Below are 26,158 nucleotides of genomic sequence, written 5' to 3'. Positions count from 1 at the left end.
CCAGAAGATAACGATGACTTTCAGCGATTGCCGTCGCTGGCTGAACTACAAGAGGCGGTCTCCACCATGGCAAGGGACAGTGCCCCGGGACCGGACGGGTTTGGAGCAGCTTTCTATCAAGAGTGTTGGGCGATAGCTCACAAGGAATTGCTCGAAGCGGTTCAGGAGTTCTTTAAAGGGGCCCCCAACCTAAGGGTTTCTCTAGTTCACTGATAGTCCTAATTCCAAAGGTGGCCGAGGCATCTAAATGGCAGGAATTCAGGCCCATCAACTTGTGTAATTTAAGTTCGAAGATCATCTCAAAAGTTTTAATGAACAGGCTCAACCGCTTACTCCCTAAACTAGTATCGCCCTGGCACTCGGGGTTTGTCCCTGGTAGGAGCATCGCTGACAACATCCTCCTCGCGCAGGAACTAGTCTTGGATCTCGATAGGAGAGTGAAGTGCCCAAACTTAATGCTGAAATTGGACATGGAGAAGGCTTATGACAGGGTCGACTGGAGCTTTATCATTTTTATGCTTCGTCGTTTTGGTTTCCATGAACGGGTGGTGGACTTGATATTCAGAACTCTGTTGAATAACTGGTTCTCGGTTTTGGTCAATGCAACCCCAGCGGGCTTCTTCAAGTCAACGAGAGGAGTTCGTCAGGGTGATCCCCTCTCCCCTGCTCTGTTTGTGCTGGTCGCGAAATTTCTAGGTAGGGGCCTGTATCACTTATTCTGCCAGGATAAGAGTCGGTTCTACGTCTCTTCGGGATCGCGAGTTCCTTACCTTGCCTTCGCAGATGATATACTAATATTCACCCGTTGCTCGGAGGGCGGTTTAGATGCTTTGAAGGAATTTCTGGAGTCCTACCAGGCATATTCAGGGCAGAAAGTTAACGACAGCAAAAGTGCTTTTATCATGGCCACCCGGGCAACTGGCGAGCAGCAGGACATGGTGGCCTCAAAGTTGCATTTTCAGTAGTAATACCTTCCTTTCACTTACCTAGGGACTCCTATCTCGGGAGGCAGGGAGAGATGCATCTTGTTCGACGCTATTGTGTCACGGATGCGAGACCGGCTGTGCCATTGGAGCTCGAGGCTTCTTTCATCTGGGGGCAAACTTATACATTGAGTCATGTTCTTACTTCCATGCTTATGTATCTTCTGCAGGTGCTGGAACCGCCGAGAGCAATTTTGACCAAGTTGAGTAGGATTTGTAACAGCTTCTTATGGGATAAAGATGCTAGGGCCACGGGCATACATTGGATGTCTTGGGAGAAAGTCTGCTATCCAGCGGAAGAAGGCGGGTTGGGTTTCCGTTCGTTTGAAGACATGTGCACGGCTTTCGCTTGTAAATTATGGTAGCGCTTACAGAAAGCTGACTCGGCCTGGGCGGAATTCATGTACTCCAAGTACATCAAGGGCTGTCATCCTCTCCAGGCCCAGGCTGCTAAGCCTTCCTCTTTATGGAGACGGCTGGAGAGAGTCAGAAGCGTTGTCGAGCGCAACATTAGGTGGTGCGTCGGCAAAGGCTTTGTGGACTTTTGGTATGATTGGTGGCTCGGGGACTCCCCACTGGCAGAGCTTCTCTCCATTAGTGACCCGCCCCACATGCTTCTAGTAGAATTCTATGGTGGCGGGGCTGGAGAATCAATCACTTAAGGAACTGGCTACCTGACCACTTGATCCAGCAAGTACAGGACGTTATTCTACACCTTGAGCAAAGGGATTGCATGATCTGGGCGTGTTCACCCTCGGGCAAATTTTCAACTGCATCGGCTTGGGACCTTATCCGCTAGAGACGGGCTCCGTCGCTGGTGGATGACCTCCTTTGGAGCAATGTTGTGCCGCTTAAGATGTCCTTCTTTGTGTGGAAGGTACTGCGTAACTTGGTGCCAGTGGACATCAATTTGAAACGAAGGGGGATATCGCTAGCATCACGGTACTCATGTTGCCTATCGCATGTGGAAACTGTGGGCCATCTTTTCGCTACGGGGCCGGTAGCGATGGCTGTCTGGGGGTTTTTCCAAAGGAGATTTGGCATCCTGAAGGCCCAACCCTCCTCGTTGTCTGCAAGGGTGTTGTTATGGTTTAGCTCGGCTTCCCCATCATCGAGGGGGCACATTAGGACAGTAGTCCCGGTACTAATACTTTGGTTTTTATGGCAATCTAGGAACAGCGCCAGGTTTGACGGAGCCTGTTTTGGAGCTGGCGGGGTTGTCGCAATGATTGACGATTTTGAGGAACAGCTAGGGGTGGCAAAAAAGCTCTTGAGATGTCACTTTCGTGGTGATTACGAGGACAAATGAGCTCGGCTGGGAACCCAAGTGGCACAGAGAAGAGAGGTAGTTGTGGTCTCCTGGAAACGGCCACCAAGGTCAGCGTCAAGTTGAACACTGACGCCAGCGTCGTCCTTGACCAGGCGTACGGAGGTGGCTTACTACGGGACTCTGACGGGTGTTTAATTTTTGCTTTTCATAAGGAGCTTGGAAAGCTGGTTGTGTTAGAGGCAGAAGGCTTGGCATTGCTGCACGGACTTCGTTTCTGTGCTGGGGTGGTGACAGGGCCTTTATTGGTGGAGGTCGATTCGGAGAGCCTGGTTCGCATGCTGCATTCGAGTGGTGTTGCCAAGTGGCCACTCTGCACTACACTAAGGAGAATAAGAAGCCTATTGGATTCACTATCGGCCTCCATTTCACACGTGGTACGAGAGGCAATCTCGGCGGCAGATAAGCTGGCAGGATTGCGGTCGGAGCTGTACTGCACTTCATATTCTCAACTTTCGAGGTCTGTCAGGTCGGCGGTCCTCTTAGATAGCAGGGAGTTTCCCTTTCCACGATGCCGAAGTGTATGGGGCTAGCCTCCTAGTGTCGGCTCTTTGAACTTACACTCTTTCATTATCTATAACTCCCCACCACTTTTATCCAAATAAATTAGGGGCTGGCATCCCCACCCCTAGGATGGGGTTTTGCCAAAAAAAATAAAATAATAATAATAGTTGACACTCCGTCAACTTTCAAGTAAGTAACCAATCCAGTAGAGCACCACTTAAACTACTTTCTGTTCACCATCCAAACCCCCTACTGGGCCCAAAATCCTCAATAAACACTGGTGATAATACTCGAATATACCGATTAGTCCAGAAGATATCACTCCACTTGATAAAACAAAAGACCCAGGGTTTGTTACCCAATCGACCAAGCCCTTGCCGGCTCGACTCGAGTAACTCACCACAGGGTTTCTGGAATTCCAGGAAGTGCGCACCTTATACACAAATATATCAAATCCATTGGAACAATAAACAAATATATATCATATTATGACAAGTGCGATAAAATACACTCTTGCCCGATTAAACAAATTACATATCATTAAATCACATTGGTCAAGTATTGAAAACAAGGGTCCAGTTCAATCAGGTATTTGGAAGCACTTACCAAAGGTCTAGTGCCTCTCAAAAGTCACGTTCAGGTCCAACTCCTTGGTTGGCGTCCAAATCTGCGATAAAATATCATTTGCGAATGTAAAACTCTCTAGACTTCGAAACATAGGAGTTTCGCTTCAAGAAAATCAAGTAAATGCAACTCGTTTAAATAGTATTCAAGATACTTATCAAATTTCGAAAAATTCATGCTCGCTCTTAAAACTTTGTAACTTTGAAACAATTATACTTTGAAATACCATTTGAGTCGAAGAAATGGAGAAAATGTATTTCTATTAGTCGTAAATTTCATTTTTCCAATGGTACAAGTTTCGGCCGAATACTAACTTATAGACCTCTATGAAACAAGACTTGAATACCCTAGACGATTCAAGTTCGATTCGTCCTCAAACCCTTACTCAAGTCGTGAGTATATCTACCTAACTTTTGAGTGAAAATTTGGCAGCACGCCCTTTGTGTTTACCTATTTTTCAGCCATTTATTACTTCATTGTTTTTCTTAATTCAGCCCCAAAACACATACAAATAATCTCATCACAATAGCCGTTCAATAGGCTCAAAATCATCCAAATACAACACAAGTATAATAATCCAATCGGAAATCAAGTTTTGAAGGCAAAAGACTAAATGGCAGATTCGACATCTTATCACATTTTGGTCACAACTAGAGTTACGTTTATTGGATTGGTGTGAACTTTATAGCTTTCGAAGCTAAGACAAAGGGCTACAACTTTCATGAAGACAACTCAATCCAGTTCATAATTGATCTAGGTCGAAAGTACAGATTACGGAACCAGAATGTCCTTGTCAGTACGGTTGTCAGTACTGAATTCAAATAACAATAACTCAGGCTACACAATGCCGTTTCAGGCATTTTTAGATGCGTTAGAAAGCTGAAACATAGGGCTAAAATTTTTGTGTTTTGGCCAAAGGCTAATTTGATGCGGATCAAGGTGAAAAAATGCAGCCAGAATGAGGAAATGTCAAAACTGTCCGTAAAACTATACCTATGGCAGTCAAGGGTATTTTTGTCATTTCAAGTGCTACAATGCTCGGATTTAGGTGAAATTTTACAGAAAGCTATATGACATCATTTACTACAACTTTTATGTTTTGAGCTAAGCCCAATTCAGCCTCTAACATACACGAATAAACTGGTCAGAACCGAGCAGTTTCAATCCTTAAATCTAGAATTTAATGCATTCAAGATATAAACTTCACATTTCTAACTTGAACCACTACTTCAACTTCCTATACAAGCTTATCATCATCATATGATATATAAACAACAAGAAACACCATTGAACAACTCAGACCCTAGTTCAAAAAGCCATCATAATCATCAAAATTACTTAAATAGCTATCGTAAGCCAAGAATACAAGTTGCTACATAAACTTAAGCAAGATGAAGGGAAAGAACTAAGATGGACAGCCATGATACCTCACTAAGATGCTTGCAAAAGAAATCCACCACCTCTCTTTGTAAAACTTTTAGCACCCCAAGCTTTCCAAGTACCCAAAGAAGAGATTAACCGGTTTGGATTCTTGATTTTCACTCAAACTAAGCTAAACTCTAAGATGAAAATGAAGTTTCTTCTCTCTTGTTTGCTCCCTCAAGAGTCGGCCACCATGGAAGAAAAATGGGGAAAGAATGAAGTCCAAGAAAGATAAGAAACTTGGACTTGAATTTGGTCAAAGATAGTTGGATGGTCTCCAAGTGTCCATACAAGATTTGATCTTGAAATTTTCTTCTTTTCCTTGGTTTTTCTAGTCAAAATTTTCGGCCATCATATGCTGATTAAGGGCTGATATTTTGGCTCTACTAACAATGAGATTAAGTTAATGAAATGGTGGTCAAGTGGTGTGTTCAATCGGTAGTGAACGATACCCGTCGGTTCAAGCCGATTTTCCTAAATCGCGTGTACTAGGGTTTTAATTTATGATTCACTAACTTATTATTATCACTTCCAATCACACACTTAATATCATCTAAAACTCACTCTTAATCACTAAATTTGATACACACTCCGTACCGACGAAAAGGCGTAAAAATCCTAATTTACGATAACTTGAAAATGAAAGGAAAAACCCTTGATTCTATGTTTATTTGCACTTATTGTGGGGTAAATAAGTAGTAAGGCTATTCTAAAGTAATAAATTCCAAATAAAAGGGGATTTGAAGAAAAATATAGGGGATTTTACAAGTCCTCACATCATCTAGTGGAATTTCTTGGAGGTTTTGTGGTAAAAATTTCTGGTTTCTTCAAGGGTTAAAGAGGTAACCCTTCACCTTCTTCAATCTTTCAAATTTCTTCAAGAATCATGGTTGGTTGGCATGGGTTTACAACCATAAGTAAGGAATAGGTTAGCGGACTTGAGGTGTTTCATTTCTTGCTTTAATCTTTAAGCTATCGGCCTTGAGATGGATTATAGGTCACTGACTTGAGGATTAAATTCTTGGTTGATGGTGTTTATGCGTTACATGAAAGATTTACAATTGGAAAATGAAGAGAAAGTTGAGAAATTTGTGAGAGGTGTGCTGGCGGAAACTACCCTGTTGTTAGCTTGCTTGTATTTTGAACTTTTGATGGTTATTTGACTGTGAAATTGAGTGATATATGTTGTATATTGTGTGTAGAAAGTTTCTACCAAAAATCGTTTCAATTGGTTGCTCAAAACTAGAGTTTTCGAAAAGAACCAAATCTGGAAAACATGTTGTAGAGGTCTCGGACAGTGCCTATTTGTTTGAACGTATCTCTCTGTAAAAAATTCAAAATTGAGTGTCGTTAGCTGCATTCAAAACTAGAAATTCATAACTTTCTAACGGTATAAAAATCACCCATTAGTTCATTTTGAATCAACCGTAGTGATTCGACAAAGTTGACTGTCCTGTTGTAACTGTCTGTCCGAGAGGAATGGAGAAGCTGCATTTTGTGGCTTGATTTTCTCTCACTTGTGAACTGATTTTGTTAACATTTCCTTCTGATCAAAGGTAGAATTTTGAACCTAATTTACAATGCCACCAACCATTCCCAATTTGAGTTTGTATTGAGTGAGATGTGGTTTGATTTCGAAAGTGCAACAAAGTTGAAAAACTGGAAGTTTTTCCTTTCTTGCTCACCGAATGGTCAAACTTGTTTTGGGATGTTTTGTTTCAAAAATTTTGACGTCAATTACCCATAAAATGTCTATTAAATGTTTCTGGATCCTTGGTTTCAAAAATGGAGTGAATTGGGATTGATTTCATTGGACAAAAACCTTTGGAATGAAAGAAAGAGTGAGTTGGCAGTTTTACTTTGAAAATTTCACGAACTTTAGTCATTTTGTTAACTGGCTTCCCACGTGAGTTTTTGTGTGAAATTTGATAGAGAGGTAGCCCACTTATGAAAGTTTAAGTGTACCAAATTTGGTGGAATTTTAATACCATTTCGATACCCAAATAACGCCCCAAAGATGGCTCTTCAAATCTGAAAAATTCACTGTTCACGTAGTGAAAATCAACCGACTTTGAACTGTTATATCTTGTTACTCAAAACTCCGAATTTAGTTCCGTTTATTGTGTTTGAAACTTTGTTTGGAACTCTTATTGTGTTATGAATTTCAAGACTGATTCGTTTTCTATGAATTTTGCCAAATTTTTAAATATCGCCGAAAAACAATACTGGTTCTGTCTTGCTTGTTTAAATCAGCAATTTTGAGCTGAAAAATGAATGCTTTCTGTTTGGAATCATGTAAAAGTATCTTCTACGAATTTTTAGTACTTTGGATCTAGTTTCCAATGATATAAAGTTTTCCAATTTTGGACATACGAAACTCAAGATCTGATTTTTACCAAGTTTGTCGTGCAAAGCTTAAATTATTGATTTCTCAGAAAATGAACTTTTAAGAACTTTCCATCATCCTTTGCAATTATTGGACGGTTTTAGATGTAATTTCATGATGGAAGACACAGTTCCATTAGAACTTTAAACCTTGTTTTCAAATCTTGGTTTCCGCAGGTTAAACCTTTCCTAATGCGTTTTCTTGGTTGTTCCACTTTCTTGGTTATTGACACCTTATTTTATACTTGAACCTTGGAACCTTAGCTTTGATATTTTTTCTATGAAATGAGTGGAGTTTTGGATATGTTAGACTTCATTAGTTTGAAAAAAATGTGAATACTCTTTACCTTCCAAATTTTGGACATGAGATTTAAAGTTTTGGAAAAAAATGAGAACCATTTACTTCTTTTTCTCGATTTTCGTGCCGAAAGTGAAAACGGTGCTATCTTTGGATTTGAGATTTCTTAACACGAATTGAATCAAAAATCATTTTCGAGCTCTCTTGAGCATTATTTTAATGATTTAACTAGAAAATCTTCTTTAATTTAGCTCGAACTTGTGACTTGGAGAGTGAGTAGCGAGAAAATGTTTTTCTTTGTAACCTTGGTCGAGCACCTAGGTAATTATGATTGTACATGTCTCAAGTGATCACGTAGACGCCAAAGAACTCGTCTGACAACTCGCTTCGCTTTTAACTTGCCCTTGACTTGTGGTGAGTGTCAAGTGCATGTTAAATGCTTATGTGGTTGAAATGTTAATTGTACAAGTGTTATACATGATGCATAAACTCGCCGAGGAGAGAGTGTACCTTATCGCCCTCATCCTCTCTCTCTTTTAATTACGTGATACTTGTTACATGAATACATATGTTTAAAAATTGTACATGAATATGTTTAGCTTGTGAGGTCTGAGTGGATGCATGTACCACACCCTGTTCGGGTGGGAGGTGTCTCTCATACCATCTCAGTGCTATAAGTGGTTCTCTGAGCGATAGCATGTACCACACCAATTCGGGTGGGAGGTACCTTACATGTCAACTTAGAACCATAAACAATTCCGAACGGATGTATGTGCCACACCAATTCGGGTGGGAGGTACCTCTCATGTCGATTCAGAACCATAACCAATGATTGGTAATTGTACATGAATATGTTTAACTTGTAAACTCTGAACGGATGTATGTGCCACACCCTGTTCGGGTAAGAAGTGCCTCTGATACCATCTCAATGCTATAATCGGTTCTCTAAGCGATAGCATGTTCCACACCAATTCGAGTGGGAGGTACCTCTCATGTCAATTCAGAACTATAAACAATTTTAAGTCGATTGGGGTGATGTCTCATCGACCACTTATACTTTTGGAGGGCACCCCGACCTATTGGTCAACCGTGTAACTTGAGCTGACGAGAGCTCCCGTATCCTTATTGAGTGTGTTTATTTTAAATTGTGAATTGCTTGAATGTTATAGTTTTATTTCTCGCATAAGTGCTATTGCTACGTGACTATGTGTTTGCATGTTTTTCTTGGTCTCACAGAGCGTTAGCTCATCCCATTAGTTTTGTTTTCCTTAACAAGAGTCGAAATAGAAATAATTGGAGAAGCCAACTTGATGGACTTTTGATTAGGGTTTTGAACGTAATTGTTTAGATAGCTTTTGGAGGTTGTATATTTTGGAGAATGTTGATGTACTTTTAGTAACTTGTGATGTAAGATTTAAATGTTTATTAAGGAAGCGACGTTTCTTCACTCTGACTTTTATTATTCGGTTATTTATCCTTAAATTTGAATTGAAATTGTATCGAGTCGTAGCGAGAGTTGGGCGGGCGTCCCACTGATACCCTTAGGTTCACCCTTGGAAAAGTGGGGTCGTTACTGTTGGTACCAGAGTTTAGGTTTCAGATCTTTGTAGTGTATTTTAGGCTAAAAGTTTAGGATGCCGGACTATAGGATTTGATTGTGTAGTAAGTGCAATGTGACCTTGGTGCTTGATGTTTTAGAGAGTAATATTGAAGTGTTTGTGTTTAATTAGAGTGATGTTGAATGCTGATGTTTTATTTTGTTGGAGTTAAATCCTTATACATCTATGATTTAATGTCTTGTGGGCCCCATTTTGAGCTTGAAAATGAGACATCTTTTGCATTACTTTTGATTTGACTTATTACCCTAGCCTGTATAGGAATTTTCATCCTAAATTTAGAGAGGAAAAACTTGTATTCATTGGAAGTTTTAGGCTAAGGATTTAGAAAGTAGCTTGGGCTTTTGAATGGAATTTTGAATTTATAGTCATTCGAATGATGTGGTTTGATATTGTGGATTTTTCTAGTTCTGTCCCTAACTAGGCTTATGGTTCTCCTTCTTTTGATCCTGCCTAGGATAGTAGGGGTGGTGCATGCCGTGAGGCCTTTTGTATTTTGTCTACATGTACTCCTATATTTTGTGGCACTTAGTTGCTTATGTCCTGTATTTGATACTATTAACTCATTGTATGCACCTTTACATGTGACATGACTTCTAACTTATGTAAATATCTATACTTTGATTTAAAGTGTTCTTGCAATGTTTGAATTAAAGTGTTCTTACAATGAACTTATGTACATATTTTTCAATTTATTTGCTTATATTTTCTCTTTTATTATGCGATTAGAATCCTACTAAATGAATCGGCGAGGACGTGGACGGGGGCGTGGGCGTGGGTTTCAGCAACCCAGCACTCCCGAGAGAGATGAGAAATCCGCAACTGGACCAAACTAAAACTCTAGAAATGAAGGGAATGACCAAGTGGCAACGGCTCTTAACCGCATGACTGATGTTCTCAAGCGCTTAGCTGAGCGCCAAGACCCAGAGCCAGTTAACCAGCCTAGGAATCAAGAGAGGGGTGAGGATAGAGCCCTAGATCAATTCTTGAACTTCGCTCGCACATAGGTTTCATGGAGGGTCTGATCCCGAGATAGCAGAAAATTAGTTTGAGAAGATGGTTGAGATTTTTGCTACTTTAGATTATGTAGAGGAAAGGCAAATGAATTTTGCCGTTTTCTAGTTTGAGGGAGCGGTACGCTCGTGGTGAAATGTTGTATGGGAGAAGTGGAAAAGAGAACAAACTCCTTGGACTTGGGTAAACTTTGAGAGGGAGTTTAATGTCAAGTTCCTCCCGTCAATTATCCAAGAAAAGAGGGAGGACGACTTTATTAATTTGAAACAAGGATTACTAAGTGTGGCCGAGTATGAGGAACGGTTCACTAAACTTTTCAAATTTGTCCCTGAACTAGTGATCACGGAGCGCAAAAGGATAAAGAGGTTTATTCAAGAATTAAACGTAGAAATTCAAGAATCTCTAGCAGCAGCCCAGATCACCACTTTTACGGATGCCTTGGATAAGGCACAGAGGGTTGAGAATGCTAAATCTCAATCTAAGGCCTTTCATGCTAGAAAGAGGGGTAAATCAAGCGATACCCCTGAGCAGTCAGAGAGATCTACCCAACCCCTTAAAATGGGAAAAGGGGTTGGAGGAGCAAAGATGCCTGAAAAATTCGGAGAAACTGCATCAAGCGAAACCCCGCCAAAAAGAAATCAAGGTAGGCAAAGTCAACAAAAGGGAAATTCTCAAATTGGTCAAGCCGTGACTCCTCACGTAACTAGTGGATACTGTGGCAAGATTAACCACACTGAGGCCGAGTGCTGGAAAAAATAAGAAAAATGTCTGAGGTGCGGTAGTATCGAGCATAAGTTTTCGAATTGCCCTAGAGCTTCTAAGAGAGGAGAAAATTCTCAACAACCTGCTAGGTCCACTTCAAATCAGTTGAGTGCCAGAAAGAATGATTAATGCTAATGATTGTAAGAAGGATCCAAGTAGTGGAAACTCTACGAGTAGGGATGGATCTGACCCCACTCAACAGATAGGGATTGTAATTTTACCCTAACTTAGACTAGTACTTTTAGATGTTGTAATGTCGTATAGGGGATGACATCCTTTTGTTATTTTGTATATTGCAACTTAGCACGTTTCGCTATGATCTTGTTGTTTCCCCTTTCTTTTGGAATGATTTGATGGAATTACCCTAACTCGATTTAATATATGAAAAATATATGAAAAATCTACTTTGATTTAATTGATTTTACGGCTTTTATATATATACATTTAATTATTGTTCCACACCTTTAGACCTGTGCTAAGATCATGAACGGCACCTGAGACTAGTTTTGAAAATTTCAAGAGAGCACCAACTTTTGTTAAGGTCAATAAGTGTGAGTTTTGAATGGGAGAAATAGGACTTGCTGGGAGGTAAAGATTTCTGATTTAAAAGTGAAGGAGTTAAAATGCAAGAAAATCACTAGTGAAGGTCTTATGGAGAAATCATGAAATGGGGGAAAGCGACTTAAGAAGTAGAAGAGGAGATTCAGATGAAATATCCAAAGTTTGTTCCTAGATCAAAATATGAATTTCGATGACCAAATTCTTTTAAGGAGGGAAGGTTGTGAGGACCCGAATTTTTTCTTCTTTTCTTTACTGGCTTATTTAATTATTTATTCACCTGTTTACCCCAAATAATTTATTTCATCCGTTTCAAGTCCATTTGTATGCAAAAAGTCCCTTTTTAATTTTAAAATGTTTCGTTAGCAAATTTAATTTTTCTACGGCTCGTTTAGCGAGAAATAATGAGTACAAGTTTTTCGAAACTATATTCGGTCCGAGAGTGCAATAATCTTGGAGGATTAAGAATGATCAAAGTAGACTAAGAAAAGTTAATTGAGCAATTAGATGTGAGTGAGTTCAAATTAAGCTTTTACCGCGCGCATGTCAATAGTTTTCCGAAAGTCGCGCAAGTACAACTAATTGGAGAATTGAAAAATTAATATTAGACTACTAAGAGTGAATAATTATAGTGTTAAAGGAATTACATTTCAGGATTAGTGCTCAAGTGAAACAAACAAGAAAGAAAAGTGGTAGTACGGGACACTATTCGCGCACTATTCTAAGTTGACCTTGGACACCTTTTTGCACTTTTTTCCCACCAATCTTCCAAAGGAAGATTCACAACACAAACTCTTCTCTCTCTCTCCCCTCTCTTGGTCGGCCACACAGCAAAGGAAAAGAAAAGAAGAAAGCTCTCTTCATCTTGCACCATTTTTGCTTCCATTTCCCTCACAAATCTTCACCCAACTCACATACTACTTGGAGGTTAGTTCTAGCTTGGAGAAAGACATCATCTAGTGGAATTTCTTAGAGGTTTTGTGGTAAAAATTTTTGGTTTCTTCAAGGGTTAAAGAGGTAACCCTTCACCTTCTTCAATCTTTCAAATTTCTTCAGGAATCACGGTTGGTTTGCATGGGTTTATAACCCTAAGCAAGGAATAGGCTAGCGGACTTGAGATGTTTCATTTCTTGCTTTAATCTTTAAGCTAGCGCCCTTGAGGTGGATTATAGGTAGCTGACTTGAGAATTAAATGCTTGGTTGATATTGTTTATGCGTTATATGAAAGATTTACGGCTGGAAAATGGAGAGAAAGTTGAGAAATTTGTGAGAGGTGTGCTGGCGGAAACTACCCTGTTGTTAGCTTACTTGTATTTTGAACTTTTGATGGTTATTTGACTGTGAAATTGAGTGATATATGTTGTATATTGTGTGTAGAAAGTTTCTACCAAAAATCGTTTCAATTGGTTGCTCAAAACTAGAGTTTTCGAAAAGAACCAAATCTAGAAAACATGTTGTAGAGGTCTCGGACAGTGCCTATTTGTTTGAACGTATCTCTCTGTAAAAAATTCAAAATTGAGTGTCGTTAGCTGCATTCAAAACTAGAAATTCATAACTTTCTAACGGTATAAAAATCACCCATTAGTTCATTTTGAATCAACCGTAGTGATTCGACAAAGTTGACTGTCCTGTTGTAACTGTCTGTCCGAGAGGAATGGAGAAGCTGCATTTTGTGGCTTGATTTTCTCTCACTTGTGAACTGATTTTGTAAACGTTTCCTTCTGATCAAAGGTAGAATTTTGAACCTAATTTACAACGCCACCAACCATTCCCAATTTGAGTTTGTATTGAGTGAGATGTGGTCTGATTTCGAAAGTGCAACAAAGTTGAAAAACTGGAAGTTTTTCCTTTCTTGCTCACCGAATGGTCAAACTTGTTTTGGGATGTTTTGTTTCAAAAATTTTGACGTCAATTACCCATAAAATGTCTATTAAATGTTTCTGGATCCTTGGTTTCAAAAATGGAGTGAATTGGGATTGATTTCATTGGACAAAAACCTTTGGAATGAAAGAAAGAGTGAGTTGGCAGTTTTGCTTTGAAAATTTCACGAACTTTAGTCATTTTGTTAACTGGCTTCCCACGTGAGTTTTTGTGTGAAATTTGATAGAGAGGTAGCCCACTTATGGAAGTTTATGTGTACCAAATTAGTGGAATTTCAATACCATTTCGATATCCAAATAACGCCCCAAAGATGGCTCTTCAAATCTGAAAATTCACTGTTCACGTAGTGAAAATTAGTCGACTTTGAACTGTTATATCTTGTTGCTCAAAACTCTGAATTTAGTTCCTTTTGTTGTGTTTGAAAATTTTTTTAGAACTCTTACTGTGTTACGAATTTCAAAGGCTGATTCGTTTTCTATGAATTTTGCCGAATTTTCAAATATCGCCGAAAAATAAGACTGGTTCTGTCTTGCTAGTTTAAATCAGCAACTTTGAGCTGAAAAATGAATGCTTTCTGTTTGGAATCATGTAAAAGTGTTTTCTAGGAACTTTTAGTACTTTGGATCTAGTTTCCAACGGTATAAAGTTTTTCATTTTTGGACATACGAAACTCAAGATCTAATTTTTACGAAGTTTGTCGCACAAAACTGAAATTCTTGATTTCTAAGAAAATGAACTTTTAAGAACTTTCTATCCTCCTTTGCTATTATTGGACGGTTTTAGGTGTAATTTCATGATGGAATACACAGTTCCATTAGAACTTTAAACCTTCATTTCAAATCTTGGTTTTCGAAGGTTAAACCTTTCCTAATGCTTTTTCTTGGTTGTTCAACTTTCTTGGTTAATGACACCTTATTTTATACTTGAATGTTGGAACCTTAGCTTTGATATTTTTTCAATGAAATGAGTGGAGTTTTGGATATGTTTGACTTCATTAGCTTGAAAAAAATGTGAATACTCTTTACTTTCCAAAGTTTGGACAAGAGATTTAAAGTTTTGGAAAAAAACGAGAACCATTTATTTCTTTTTTTTGATTTTCGTGCTGAAAGTGAAAATGGTGCTATTTTTGGATTTGAGATTTCTTATCACGAATTGAATCAAAAACCAACTTCGAGCTCTCTTGAGCATTATTTTAACGATTTAGCTAGAAAAGCTTCTTTAATTTTGCTCGAACTTGTGATTTGGAGAGTGAATAGCGAGAAAATATCTTTCTTTGTAACCTTGGTCGAGCACCTAGGTAATTATGATTGTACATGTCTCAGGTGGTCACGAAGATTCGGGTAGGAGGTACCGCTCATGTTGACTTAGAACCATAAACAATTTTGAACGGATGTATGTACCACACCAATTCGGGTGGGAGGTACCTCTCATACCGTCTCAGCGCTATAATTGGTTCTCTGAGCGGTAGCATGTACCACACCAATTCGGGTGGGAGATACCTCTCATGTCGACTTAGAATCATAAATAATGATTGGTAATTGTACATGAATATGTTTATCTTGTGAACTCTGAGCGGATGTATGTGCCACACCCTATTCGGGTGGAAGGTGTCTCTCATATTGTCTCAGTGCTATAATCGGTTCTCTAAACGATAGCATGTACCACACCAATTCGGGTGGGAGGTGCCTCTCATGTCGACTCAGAACTATAAACAATTCTAAATCGATTGGAGCGATGTCTCATCGACTACTTATACTTCTGGGGGGCACCCCGACCTATTAGCCAAGAGTGTAACTCGAGCCAGCGAGAGCTCCCGTTCCCTTTTTGAGTGTGTTTATTTTAAATTGCGAATTGTTTGAATGTTATAGCTTTATTTCTCACATAAGTGCTATTGCTATGTGACTATGTGTTTGCATGTTTTTCTTGGTCTCACTGAGCGTTAGCTCATCTCATTAGTTTTGTTTTCCTTAACAGGAGCCGAAATGGAAAGAATTGGAGAAGCCAACTTGATGGACTTTTGATTAGGGTTCTGAATGTAATTGTTTAGACAGCTTTTGGAGGTTGTATATTTTGGGGAATGTTGATGTACTTTTGGTAACTTGTGATGTAAGATTTAAATGTTTATTAAGGAAGCGACGTTTCTTCACCCCGACTTTTATTATTCGGTTATTTATCTTTAAATTTGAATTGAAATTGTATCGAGTCCTGGCGAGAGTTGGGCTGGCGTCCAGCCGATACCCTTGGGTTCGCCCTTGGGAGAAGTGGGGGCGTCACAGTTTCTAGTGAAAATATGCATTTTGTGATTTAAGTGGTAAAAATTACATTTCTATGGATTTTAATAGTGAAAATTTCATGTTTTTGTAGGTTTAATGATTCAATCATCAATTGGAGTAAATTGAGAAGATAATTAGATGATTATTGATGGTTTGAAGTAATAAAAAGAGAATATGAAATGCAAAATAATCAAAGGATGAAATGCAAGTTTTCTAGTATTGACACCTTATGGTATTTTAGCTATATCTTGAGTTACAAGTCTCAGATTGAGGTGCTTCTTGTACCATTTTGAATATAAGAGGTAGCTCTACATTTGGTATGAAGATATTGAAGTCCATTTTAGTCATTTTCCTAGTTAAAAAGTTGAAATACCGAAGTACAATTTCATTATCGAAAGATAAAACAGAGTTTTGACCAGTTAAGGGTATTTTGGTCATTTCACAACCCACATAACTCTAAATTGGATGATTCTTGAGGCATTGGAAAGATAACTCAACGAGCTAAAATTTTATGTTTCATACAAGAGTTAGTTCAGCTTCCATCATTAAGAAAATATCAGTTGAATTGGACTAAAAACAGAGCAAGGATGAAATCTTTCCATAATTGAGCAACCTGCGAAAGGCAATACGTGGGATACAATATGATGTGTGCACGGACCTTAGCCCAAGTAATGACCCAATTCGAGTTCCATTGGATCCAGTCACACGAGCACGGGCCAAATACTTTAAGGAGTCACTCCAAGCCCTTGTGCGAAATGTCCAAGACCAACAAGAAGTCCATAGGGACATTGAAGGCTTAGAAGGGGATAATCAAGTTGTCTATACAATGATCCAAGCACATGAAGAATCAAGTGATCCTCCAAGTGGGATGGCCGACTAGGCCTTGGGCCTTAGTGCTAGGTTCACTTGTTTAGAGTTGGATTAGATTATTTCATTTCAGTCATGGGCCAGCCCACCTTGTCCAAGGAGTGGCCGAACCTCCTTTAGCTAGTTTCCTAGGGTTTCATTAGCCTCTTAGCCTATATAAAGGCTTACTTTGTACGGTCAACGGGTACACAATTTTCATAATAAAATTCTGATTTGTTTCTCTTCAATTATTGAGAGCAATTGATCCTTTACTTGCTTTTGGCAAGGGTTCTTGAGCAATCTCGCGAAGGTCCTTGATTGTTCTACCGACCTATCCATTAGAGTAATCACCTCTGTTGGAGTCGTCGTTCTACTACCCTTCAACCAATTCGTGTCGTCCGTTTTGGTTTTAGGTCCCGCAATCCAAGTGTTGGACAACCTCGCTAGATCCTTGGGCAAACGTGCTACGTGTCTCGAAACGAGTTGATCGAGGACCGCATCAGTTGGCTTCAGAACTTAGGTGGAGGTATCTTTCGTTATATCCTTATTTTTCGTAGTTGTGTTGTAGGGTTTTTGTGTTTTGTCCGCTGCCTTGTTAATAATAAAAAAAAAAAGACACTGTTCATCATTACTGTTCACCGATACTGTTCATAGACACTGTTCACGCTACTGTTCATCCGACCACAAAATCTCTTGGTGTGTTATCCCTTTTGTGTTTGTGTCTAGTTTGTCGATAATTTCTGTCCAAAATTTGCCGTAAGGTTGTGTTCCCAAAACTGTCTTGGTCGTTTGTCATCACTTGAACAACAAGAAAACAAGTGAGGTGGCGGCTATGGTTTTCCTTGCGGCTAGGGTTTCTACTTGCGGCTAGGGTTTCATTTGCGCTAGGGTTTCTTTGTTTCAAATCTGTCCAAGTATTGCTTGCTTCATCCAAATTGTTTACTAAATTTTCCAAAACTAACTTGCTTTCCAAAGTCAATTAGGAAACTAAGTAAAGCACTTGGATAACTCTTGTCTCACTTGGATACTCTCCTACATTTTGGGAACACTCTCTTACATTCTCTCCTACATTTTAGGAACACTCTCCTACATTCTCTCCTACATTTTAGGAACACCTTCCTATATTTTAGGGACACATTCCTACATTTTAGGAACACCTTCCTATATTCTAGGAACACACTCCTACATTTTAGGATGCTAGGTTTTCATTGAGATTTCTTTCACACTAGCACCTTACTCAAATCTGTCCAAAACTTTCCTTCAAATTCCAGCCTATTAAACGTTGCAATCTTGGAGTACTTGGAGAGAAGTTGATTGAAAACTCATTGAGGAGTTCCATTTCTTCAAGGGGAACAATCTGTGACTTGAGAAGTGTCGTGAGAGCATTAGAGTGACATCCATATACACGAGTGCGAGTGGATACACGTAAAGGAGCGTTAAAGGCAATATCTTCGGTTTCGTTGCTAACTTTTTACACGTTCCCTCATACGTCATTGCGAGTACAAGACGCATAAAAGCTAGCCCACAACATTGTCTTCCTGATCCTAAGGGAGTCAAAGAAGTGGCATTACGTGGTGTAGATGAGCAATTGGACCTCGTCAAATCTCAGTTGCTTGGTTGGTTTTATACTCGTTGTGGTGTCAAAGATAAAATCTGTAACTTGGCCATTGATGGGAGTTATGAAGTCAACCTTGCAAGTGCTATCATGGTTGAGAAATTAAATCTTCCAACCATCGATCATCTTCAACCGTATAAGTTGATGAGTACTCATGATGTTGTTTGGGTTACTAAGCACACACTTGTACCTATTCAAATCGACAAATATGTGGATGAGGTGTTGTGTGATGTAGTCCCAATTCAAGTGACACATGTGTTGTTGGGCAAAACATGGATGTCGAGGCGAGAAGTTAAATATGACGGACATACTAATAAGTATTTCTTCTTATTTAATAGTCGTCGTTTTGTACTTGTATCACTTACTTATGACCAGCTTTGTATTGATCTAACATACATGAAAAGTGAGCTTGAGCGTTATAGAATGGAGAAAAAGCTAGATAAGAGAATTGTGCCTGAAGAGGTAAAACCCGAGGGAGCTGAAAGTAATGAGATGAAAGGGTCAGCTGTTGAACTAGAAAAAGAGATGAAAAAATCTGATGAGATGGGTGGTAAAAAGGAAGAAAAGAGAGAAAGTAGGTTGATCTTGAGCAACCCGGTGAAGGCCTATTATTTTTCTAACGAACTTACCTTTTCTTTGTTTAGTGTTTTTTCTTTTATATAGATCAAGCAAAGGCAAGTTGAGCTGATCTTGGTGTGTTCCATTCGAAAATCAATTGTAGACTTTGCAAGCCTCCATGGAGTTGGTACTCTAAGAGTTAAACCCCGTTGGTATTCATTCATGGAACAATGTCAACTCAAACCAGTCCACACCAAATGGGAGTTGATTCGAGTTCATCTTGAAGGGAACACTCCACATTTTGGGGATGGTTGTGTACCAAGGGTTCGTTTAAAGAACAAGTACCTCAATGATCATTATGATTTTCGTCTTGCTCTTAGTCCACATGAAGCTCCAATATCACCAAATCCGCCTTGGTGCCTTGCAAGTGTGTTCGAGCCGGAGTTTGATTTCATGGGATACACTTCACACCACTTTGAGGACCCTTATCTCATGACCACAAACGATCAAGTTGAGCATACATTGAAGATGGTTTGTGAGATTCAAGGTTCGACAAGGGTTATTTTCCAATTTAGCACGTGGGTTTTGCATTGGATGACATCTGTAGCCATCAAAACAAGATTGAGTCGAAGGCATATAACTCGTCTTGTCACCATTCGTGCTTCAATTTATGGGCAAATTGCTTTCAAGAGGAGGGGAATGATAATGATACGAACAAGAGGAGCCATTGGAGTAAAGCTATGAGTTTTCTTGGCTGGTTGTGAACATTTTCGAACTAACCAAGAGACATGAGCACCGAATCATAGTAATCATGACGTATGCAAGTATCATTCAGTCTAAGAGAGCCAATATGTGGTGGCATTAGATTTGGGGTTCATACTACCAACTCTTGTAGTATCATCCATTTCCATCCAAATTTGAGGACAAATCCTTCTCAAGTGGAGGGGACTGATGTGTGCACGGACCTTAGCCCAAGTAATGACCCAGTTCGAGTTCCATTGGGTCCAGTCACACGAGCACGGGCCAAACACTTCAAGGAGTCACTCCAAACCCTTGTGCGAAATGTCCAAGACCAACAAGGAGTCCATAGGGATATTGAAGGCTTGCAAGGGGATAATCAAGTTGTCTATACGATGTTCCAAGCTCATGAAGAATCAAGTGGGCCTCCAAGTGGGATGGCCGACTAGGCCTTGGGCCTTAGTGCTAGGTTCACTTGTTTAGAGTTGGATTAGATTATTTCATTTGAGTCATGGGCCGGCTCACCTTGTCCAAGGAGTGGCCGAACCTCCTTTAGCTAGTTTCCTACGGTTTCATTAGCCTCTTAGCCTATATAAAGGCTTACTTTGTACGGTCAACGGGTACACAATTTTCATAATAAAATTCTGATTTGTTTCTCTTCAATTATTGAGAGCAATTGATCCTTTACTTGCTTTTGGCAAGGGTTCTTGAGCAATCTCGCGAAAGTTCTTGATTGTTCTACCAACCTATCCATTAGAGTAATCACCTCTGTTGGAATCGTCGTTCTACTACCCTTTAACCAATTCGTGTCATCCGTTTTGGTTTTAGGTCCCGCAATCTAAGTGTTGGACAACCTCGCTAGATCCTTGGGCAAGCGTGCTACGTGTCTCGAAACGAATTGATCGAGGACCGTATCACAACATGCGACCTGATGAGCACGGGGTATACATATATCAATTAACTCATCTACAATCAATTTTACATTTATAAAATTTTACATTTCCCACACGCAATTTTTCACAAGTATATGAGTCATGATTGAGTACAGGGTATTAAGGGTCGAACCCACAGGGAAGATTTTCAATTACTGGTGTTTTTCGAACTCCTTTATTATTTAGACTATCATAAGTGCAAGAAATTGAATCTACAGTGTAAACATGAAGTAAAAGTAATAAAAATAACACTAGAAAGCTCCTATAGGTATGGAATTCCTTACTACTCTTGCAAATGAAGTTACTAGTTAAGTGAATACTATTATCTTGACTAGTTATGGCATAATTTCCTAATGTATGTGAAACCAACTCTCATAGTGAATCAACTATACTTTGTAATTAAACCATACCTACTCTCGTGGTTATGAAATTAACTACAAACTCATTTCTTCTATGAAATTACATGAAACAAGTCACTAAAGCCACATAGGTGCACCTCTACTCTCGTGAGTGTACTCCCTTGATTTATTACTTCCTTGAACTAGTGTTAAATTCTAATTCTCATTGCAAACTTAACACCTTAAGATTATCACAATTAATGATCGGTTAATCATGATTAGAGAATCAAAAGTGATAAATAACTTGTTCAAAATAATATCATCAAATAACCAAGTAAGTATCACTAACAAGATATAGAAAGTTCATCCATAACTCTAGGCATAAACTTTAACTAAACATGAAGACAAACACCAAACTTGTATTATAGTTAAACATGAAATCAAATACAAAAGAGAAAGTAATAGGAGAGAAGTCACCCTTGTCACATGAGTTCCAACTCTCCATCTTTGCTCTTCAAATTTTCATCCAAATCTAACTACAAATACAAAAAGGAAAAGCTACACTAACTATACTAATCTACTCTAACTAATGAACTAAAGAAACTCTAGTGAAAGTCGACATTTTTGTGGAGTTCCTCTAGTCTTCCCAAAATTGTGAAAATGGTCTCCAAAAGCTGCTATTTATAGAGAATTTAAGCTCAAGGTGAGTTGTTTCTTGCTTGGCAAAGTTGGCTTTTGAACTCACTAAGAGTTGTTCTCCAAGCTTCCACACCCTTCTTGGTCAGATATAGGCGAAATTCTAAGTTGTAGATGAGCTAGAAAGGTTGTGTGAACAAAGAACAAGTTGCAGAACAAGTTGCAACTGAAAATAACGAATGTACAATCTCGAATACGTGACCTTAGGTCACGTATTGTATCTCACGTTTTCTCTTTTGCAGGTTTGCACTTTCCGGACAGAATTCATCCTTACTCTGTTTTTGGTCCAATTCAACCAATAGTTTCTCGATGTTAGAGGCTGAAATAGTTCTTGTATAAAACATGAAAGTTGTAGCTCTTTGAATTAGTTTTCCAATGCATCAAGAATCATCCAATTTGAAGTTCTGTGGACCGAGAAATGACCAAAAATACTTTCAACTAGGCAGAACTCTGTTTCAGCTTTCGACAATAAAATTGCACTTCTGTATTTTTAATTTTTTACTAGGAAACGACTGAACTGGACTTCAATTCTTCATACCAAATGTAGATATATCTCTTAACTTCAAAATTGTGTAAGAATCACCTCAATTGGATGCTTGTAACTCAAGATATAACTAAAATACCACAAGGTGTCAAAACTAGAAAAACTTGTACTTCATCACTTCAAATCATCATCAATCAACCAATTCTCTCTCAATTCATGCCATTTGATGAGTGAATCTTTAAACCTATAAAAATATGAAGTTTTCATCATTAAAATCCATAGAAATACAATTTTCACACTTTAAATCACAAAATGCATTTTTTCGCTAAAATTCTAGCGAATTAGCTAGAACACTAAATAAAACATACCAAAACTAACTAATAAAACACACTTAAAACATGTAAAATATGCATTTATCAAACACCCCCACACTTGAACCATTGCTTGTCCTCAAGCAATAAAAAATACAAACCAACAGTTATCCAAAATTTTGAAAATAAACATATGTGCACAATTCAACTTTATTTTCTCAAAACAAGGTAAACAACCATTATGCAATTACTCAACTAAGATCAAATACTCATAATATCAAGTAAATGAGAGTCAATTATACTATAATTTTAACTAGTTCAACTCAATTTCTCATCCTTATCCAATTTCACAAGCAAGTCATATGGTCAATAAAATGCTTTCTAAACCCATGATCATCTTTTTATTCATATTTAAAGAGGGATTTATTCATATAACATAGTTAAGTATTACTCAAGTTGTGAAAGTGCCTTTTGACGTGAGGATCGACATTTTTAGATGAAAATTACTTGTTACTCAACATTTCACATTTTCAAGTTGCTTTGCATACCCTTAATTCAAGTACCGTTTTATGCGAAAGTCGATATTTGTATATGAAAACTCCCAGTTACTAAGTACAAGAACCATTGGAGTATTACAACTTTTATTCTCTTTTCTTTATATTTTTTCTATTTTTTTCTTTTTTTTCAAAGTAAAGATAATAAAGATTCCCTAAAAAGAATAATCATGAGAAGAATATTTGCATTCATTGATCATATTTATCACTTAAGTTATAAAATCAAATAAAGAGAAGAAATTTCATCAAATATGCAAAATGTAGGCATAATTTTCTCCGTTTTACATGATATACTTTCCTATAACTGCACAAATTATAATCACATAATAGTCATTTCCAAGTTAAATGAGAAAAAAAGTATTCAAATCACATATATTTATCTCAAAAGTAGTAGGAATTTGAGTTACTAATGATATGGAACTTATTGTCCTTTGGATAAAATTGAAAAAATTTGAAACGTTTTAGGGCAATTTTGTAAATTTGGACAAGATTTTGAAAAAATTTTGGCAGAATTTCCCCTTATAAAAAATGGACTAAACTTCCTGCCAACAAACCCAATTTTAAAAAATTTTAAGCACAATAACATTTCCACTATCAAGTCCAATAATTTCAACCAAAATTCAATCACATACAATGCCAATAGGTTCAAGGTTTCCCTCCCCCACATTTAAAATACACATTATCCTCAATGTGTAAAAAGAAAACCAAGATAAAGAAAGGAATACTCCCCTATGTTGCGATTGACGCATCAAGAAATGTCACAATTTGTTGTCCGCTTATCTCTAAAACTGTGAGGACCCGAAAATTTTCTTATTTTTATCGAATGTTATTGGTTTATTTAAAATTTATTCACCCGTTTTCTCCGAATAATTTATTTCAACCATTTTAAATCCATTCGTATGGAACAATGTCTTCCTTATGTTTTTAAAACGTCCCGTTAGCAAATTTAATTTTTCGGAGGTTCGTTTAAGTGAGGAATAATGAGTACACGTGTTTCGAGGTGATATTCTATCCGAGAGTGCAATTATCTTGGAGAATTAAGAATGATCAATAGTAGATTAAGAAAATTTAATTGAGGAATTAGAGGTGAATGAATTCTAATTAAGCTTATACCGTGTTCGCGCCGAAAGTTTTCGAAAATCGCACCGCGCGACAAATTGGAGGCTTGAGGAATCAATATGTGTGAGTACTCATATTTTTATTTCTAAAATAACTATTTTTATGATTAATTACCCTAGTAGTAGTTACTTATATTATCGTTACAAGAATTCCTTTTAAGTTTCACTTTATCGCGTGTGAATCGGAAATTCGCGTAAATCGAGCCGGAGCGGCTAAGTGGAGATTTAAGAAACTTAATCTAGACTACTAAGAATGAATAATTATAATGTTTAAGGAAATGCATTAGAGGTTTAGTGCACAAGTGAAACAAACGCGAGAGAAACGGACACGAAACACGAGCGCGCGATTACTATTGATAGTTGACTTTCACCAAACTTTGGCCCCAAGTTTTATCAAGCTTCCAAGAGAAGCTTTAGCCATCAGATTTTTCACTCTCTCTTCCTCTCAAGCTGGCCGAAATTCTCAAGGCAAAGAAGGAGCCAAGTTCATCTCATTTTACTTCAAATCTTCTAACCATTTCACTCCAAATTCATCACACAAACTCACAACAACTTGGGACTCACTTGGACAAGGAAGAGAGCATCTTTCTCATGCTTTCTTGGAGCTCTTAGTGACCCAAAATTTCTGATTTTTCATCATCCAAGAGGTGGTAATCATCTGACCTTTTAAACTTGTTTCTAGTGAGTTAAATTTGACTTAGAAGCTTGTAGCTTCATGTGGATATCTTTATTTGATTGAAAATCCTTTGAGTGGGTTCTATGAAATTCCACAATGGACATGTTGGACTGATATGATGATTATGGGTGTTATTTATGTTGATTAAGTGTTAAACAAGTAGAGATAAGTTGAAAAAATGGAAAGAAAATCAAAGGAAAGTTGCATGAGAAGCTTAGCCGATTCTGCCCAAATTTTGCAGAGCCCTTGGTTTGATTTTTTTTGTGATCAAATGACCTTGAATTTGTTGTAGATATGTTGTATAGGTTGTGTGGAAAGTTTCCACAAAAAATTACTTGATTTGGTTAGGAAAAAGTTGAGATTTGAACAAGAACAAACTGGAAATTCGCGTAACAGGGGTATGCTGGCAGTAATCTTTAAACGATCATAACTCTTTGTTCAGATATCGAAATCAAGTGCCATTTGAGGCATTTGAAACTAGACACTTTTAGTTTTCTAACGGTATAAAATGCATCCCCTGATTCGACTTGAGTGATCCGTACCAGTTCTTTAAACTTACCTGTTTTGTTTTATTGCTGTGCTCGAGAGTCAGTGATGAGCTGAGGCTTGTTTCTTGAATTTGAGTTAGCTATGAACTGAATTTCAAAACGATTTCTACTGATGAAATGTAGATTTATGAATTTAGTTTCCAACTCCATCAACCATGCCCAATTCCAAGTTGAATTGATTGAGTTATGGCCAAATTACAGAACTACACCAATGATAGAAAACCCTAATTTTGGCTAGCTGAATGGCTTGGCTCGAATTGGGACTTGTTATTTTGAAACTTTTGGTGTCAATCACCTACCAAATGCATGTTGGATGTTTCTCAGACCTTTTCTTCATAAATGAACCATGTTTGAGATGATTTCATTGGCCAAGGGTTCGATAAAGAAAAACGGAAGCATGGAGGCAGCTTTGTCTTCGGATTCCCTTAAATTTTGGTAGTTTAGTTAACTACCTTTACTTGTGAATTTTCAAATAAAATTTGGTAGAGGAGTAGTCCTCATATGGAAGTTGAATTGTACTAATTTTGGTGTCATTCTAAGACTGTTTTGATGTACAAATAAGTTACCAAAGTTATTCATCCAAATTTGGAAAATTGCCCAACAGCTTTCATTTTGAACCAACTTTGAGCTGTATATCTTGGCGCTCATGTAGACACCAAATTTTTAACTATTTTTATTTTTATTTTTTAGTATTATCTATTTTATTTATTAATCTCATGATTTTTGTTTTAAGGCACCTTTTAGCATTTTATAGCATTTTAGATTGTTATTATTTATTTTTATTTTATTTTATTTTTATATTCATTTTGATCATTTAGTCGTTTAATTATATTTTAAGGTTTTTTAGTGTTAAGAGTTGCCGGAAAATGGTCACAAAAATATGCCTTATCTCTGTTAGATTTTATTTTATGCAAATTTATTGTTTATTTAATTAAAAAAAAAAAGAGAAAACCAAGCTCATGCGCCCTGAGCTGCACAGGGTCCTAGCCCATTTTCTCCATATCACATTTCAAGCACAAACATGCACACGAGTACAGGAAAATTTGCAGCGGCAATATGGATTCCATTTACACCCCTTGGCTCGCATTTTTCTTTTC

At 37.9% G+C, this 26,158-nt stretch overlaps 1 protein-coding gene across 1 annotated transcript; it reads left to right on the top strand.

Moving 5' to 3' along the window:
* Positions 1-1,839: 1,839 nt before the first annotated feature.
* LOC140015107 (uncharacterized) lies at positions 1,840-2,292 on the top strand. Its single transcript, XM_072066991.1, has one exon. The coding sequence runs from the start codon at positions 1,840-1,842 to the stop codon at positions 2,290-2,292; it is 453 nt and encodes a 150-aa protein (XP_071923092.1).
* The last annotated feature ends 23,866 nt before the right edge of the window (positions 2,293-26,158 follow it).

This window comes from Coffea arabica, chromosome 10e, assembly GCF_036785885.1.
Source record: "Coffea arabica cultivar ET-39 chromosome 10e, Coffea Arabica ET-39 HiFi, whole genome shotgun sequence".
In the NCBI taxonomy this organism is placed as follows: Eukaryota; Viridiplantae; Streptophyta; class Magnoliopsida; order Gentianales; family Rubiaceae; genus Coffea; species Coffea arabica.
Note: the sequence above shows the minus strand (reverse complement) of the source record. Positions and strands in the feature narration are given on the sequence as shown.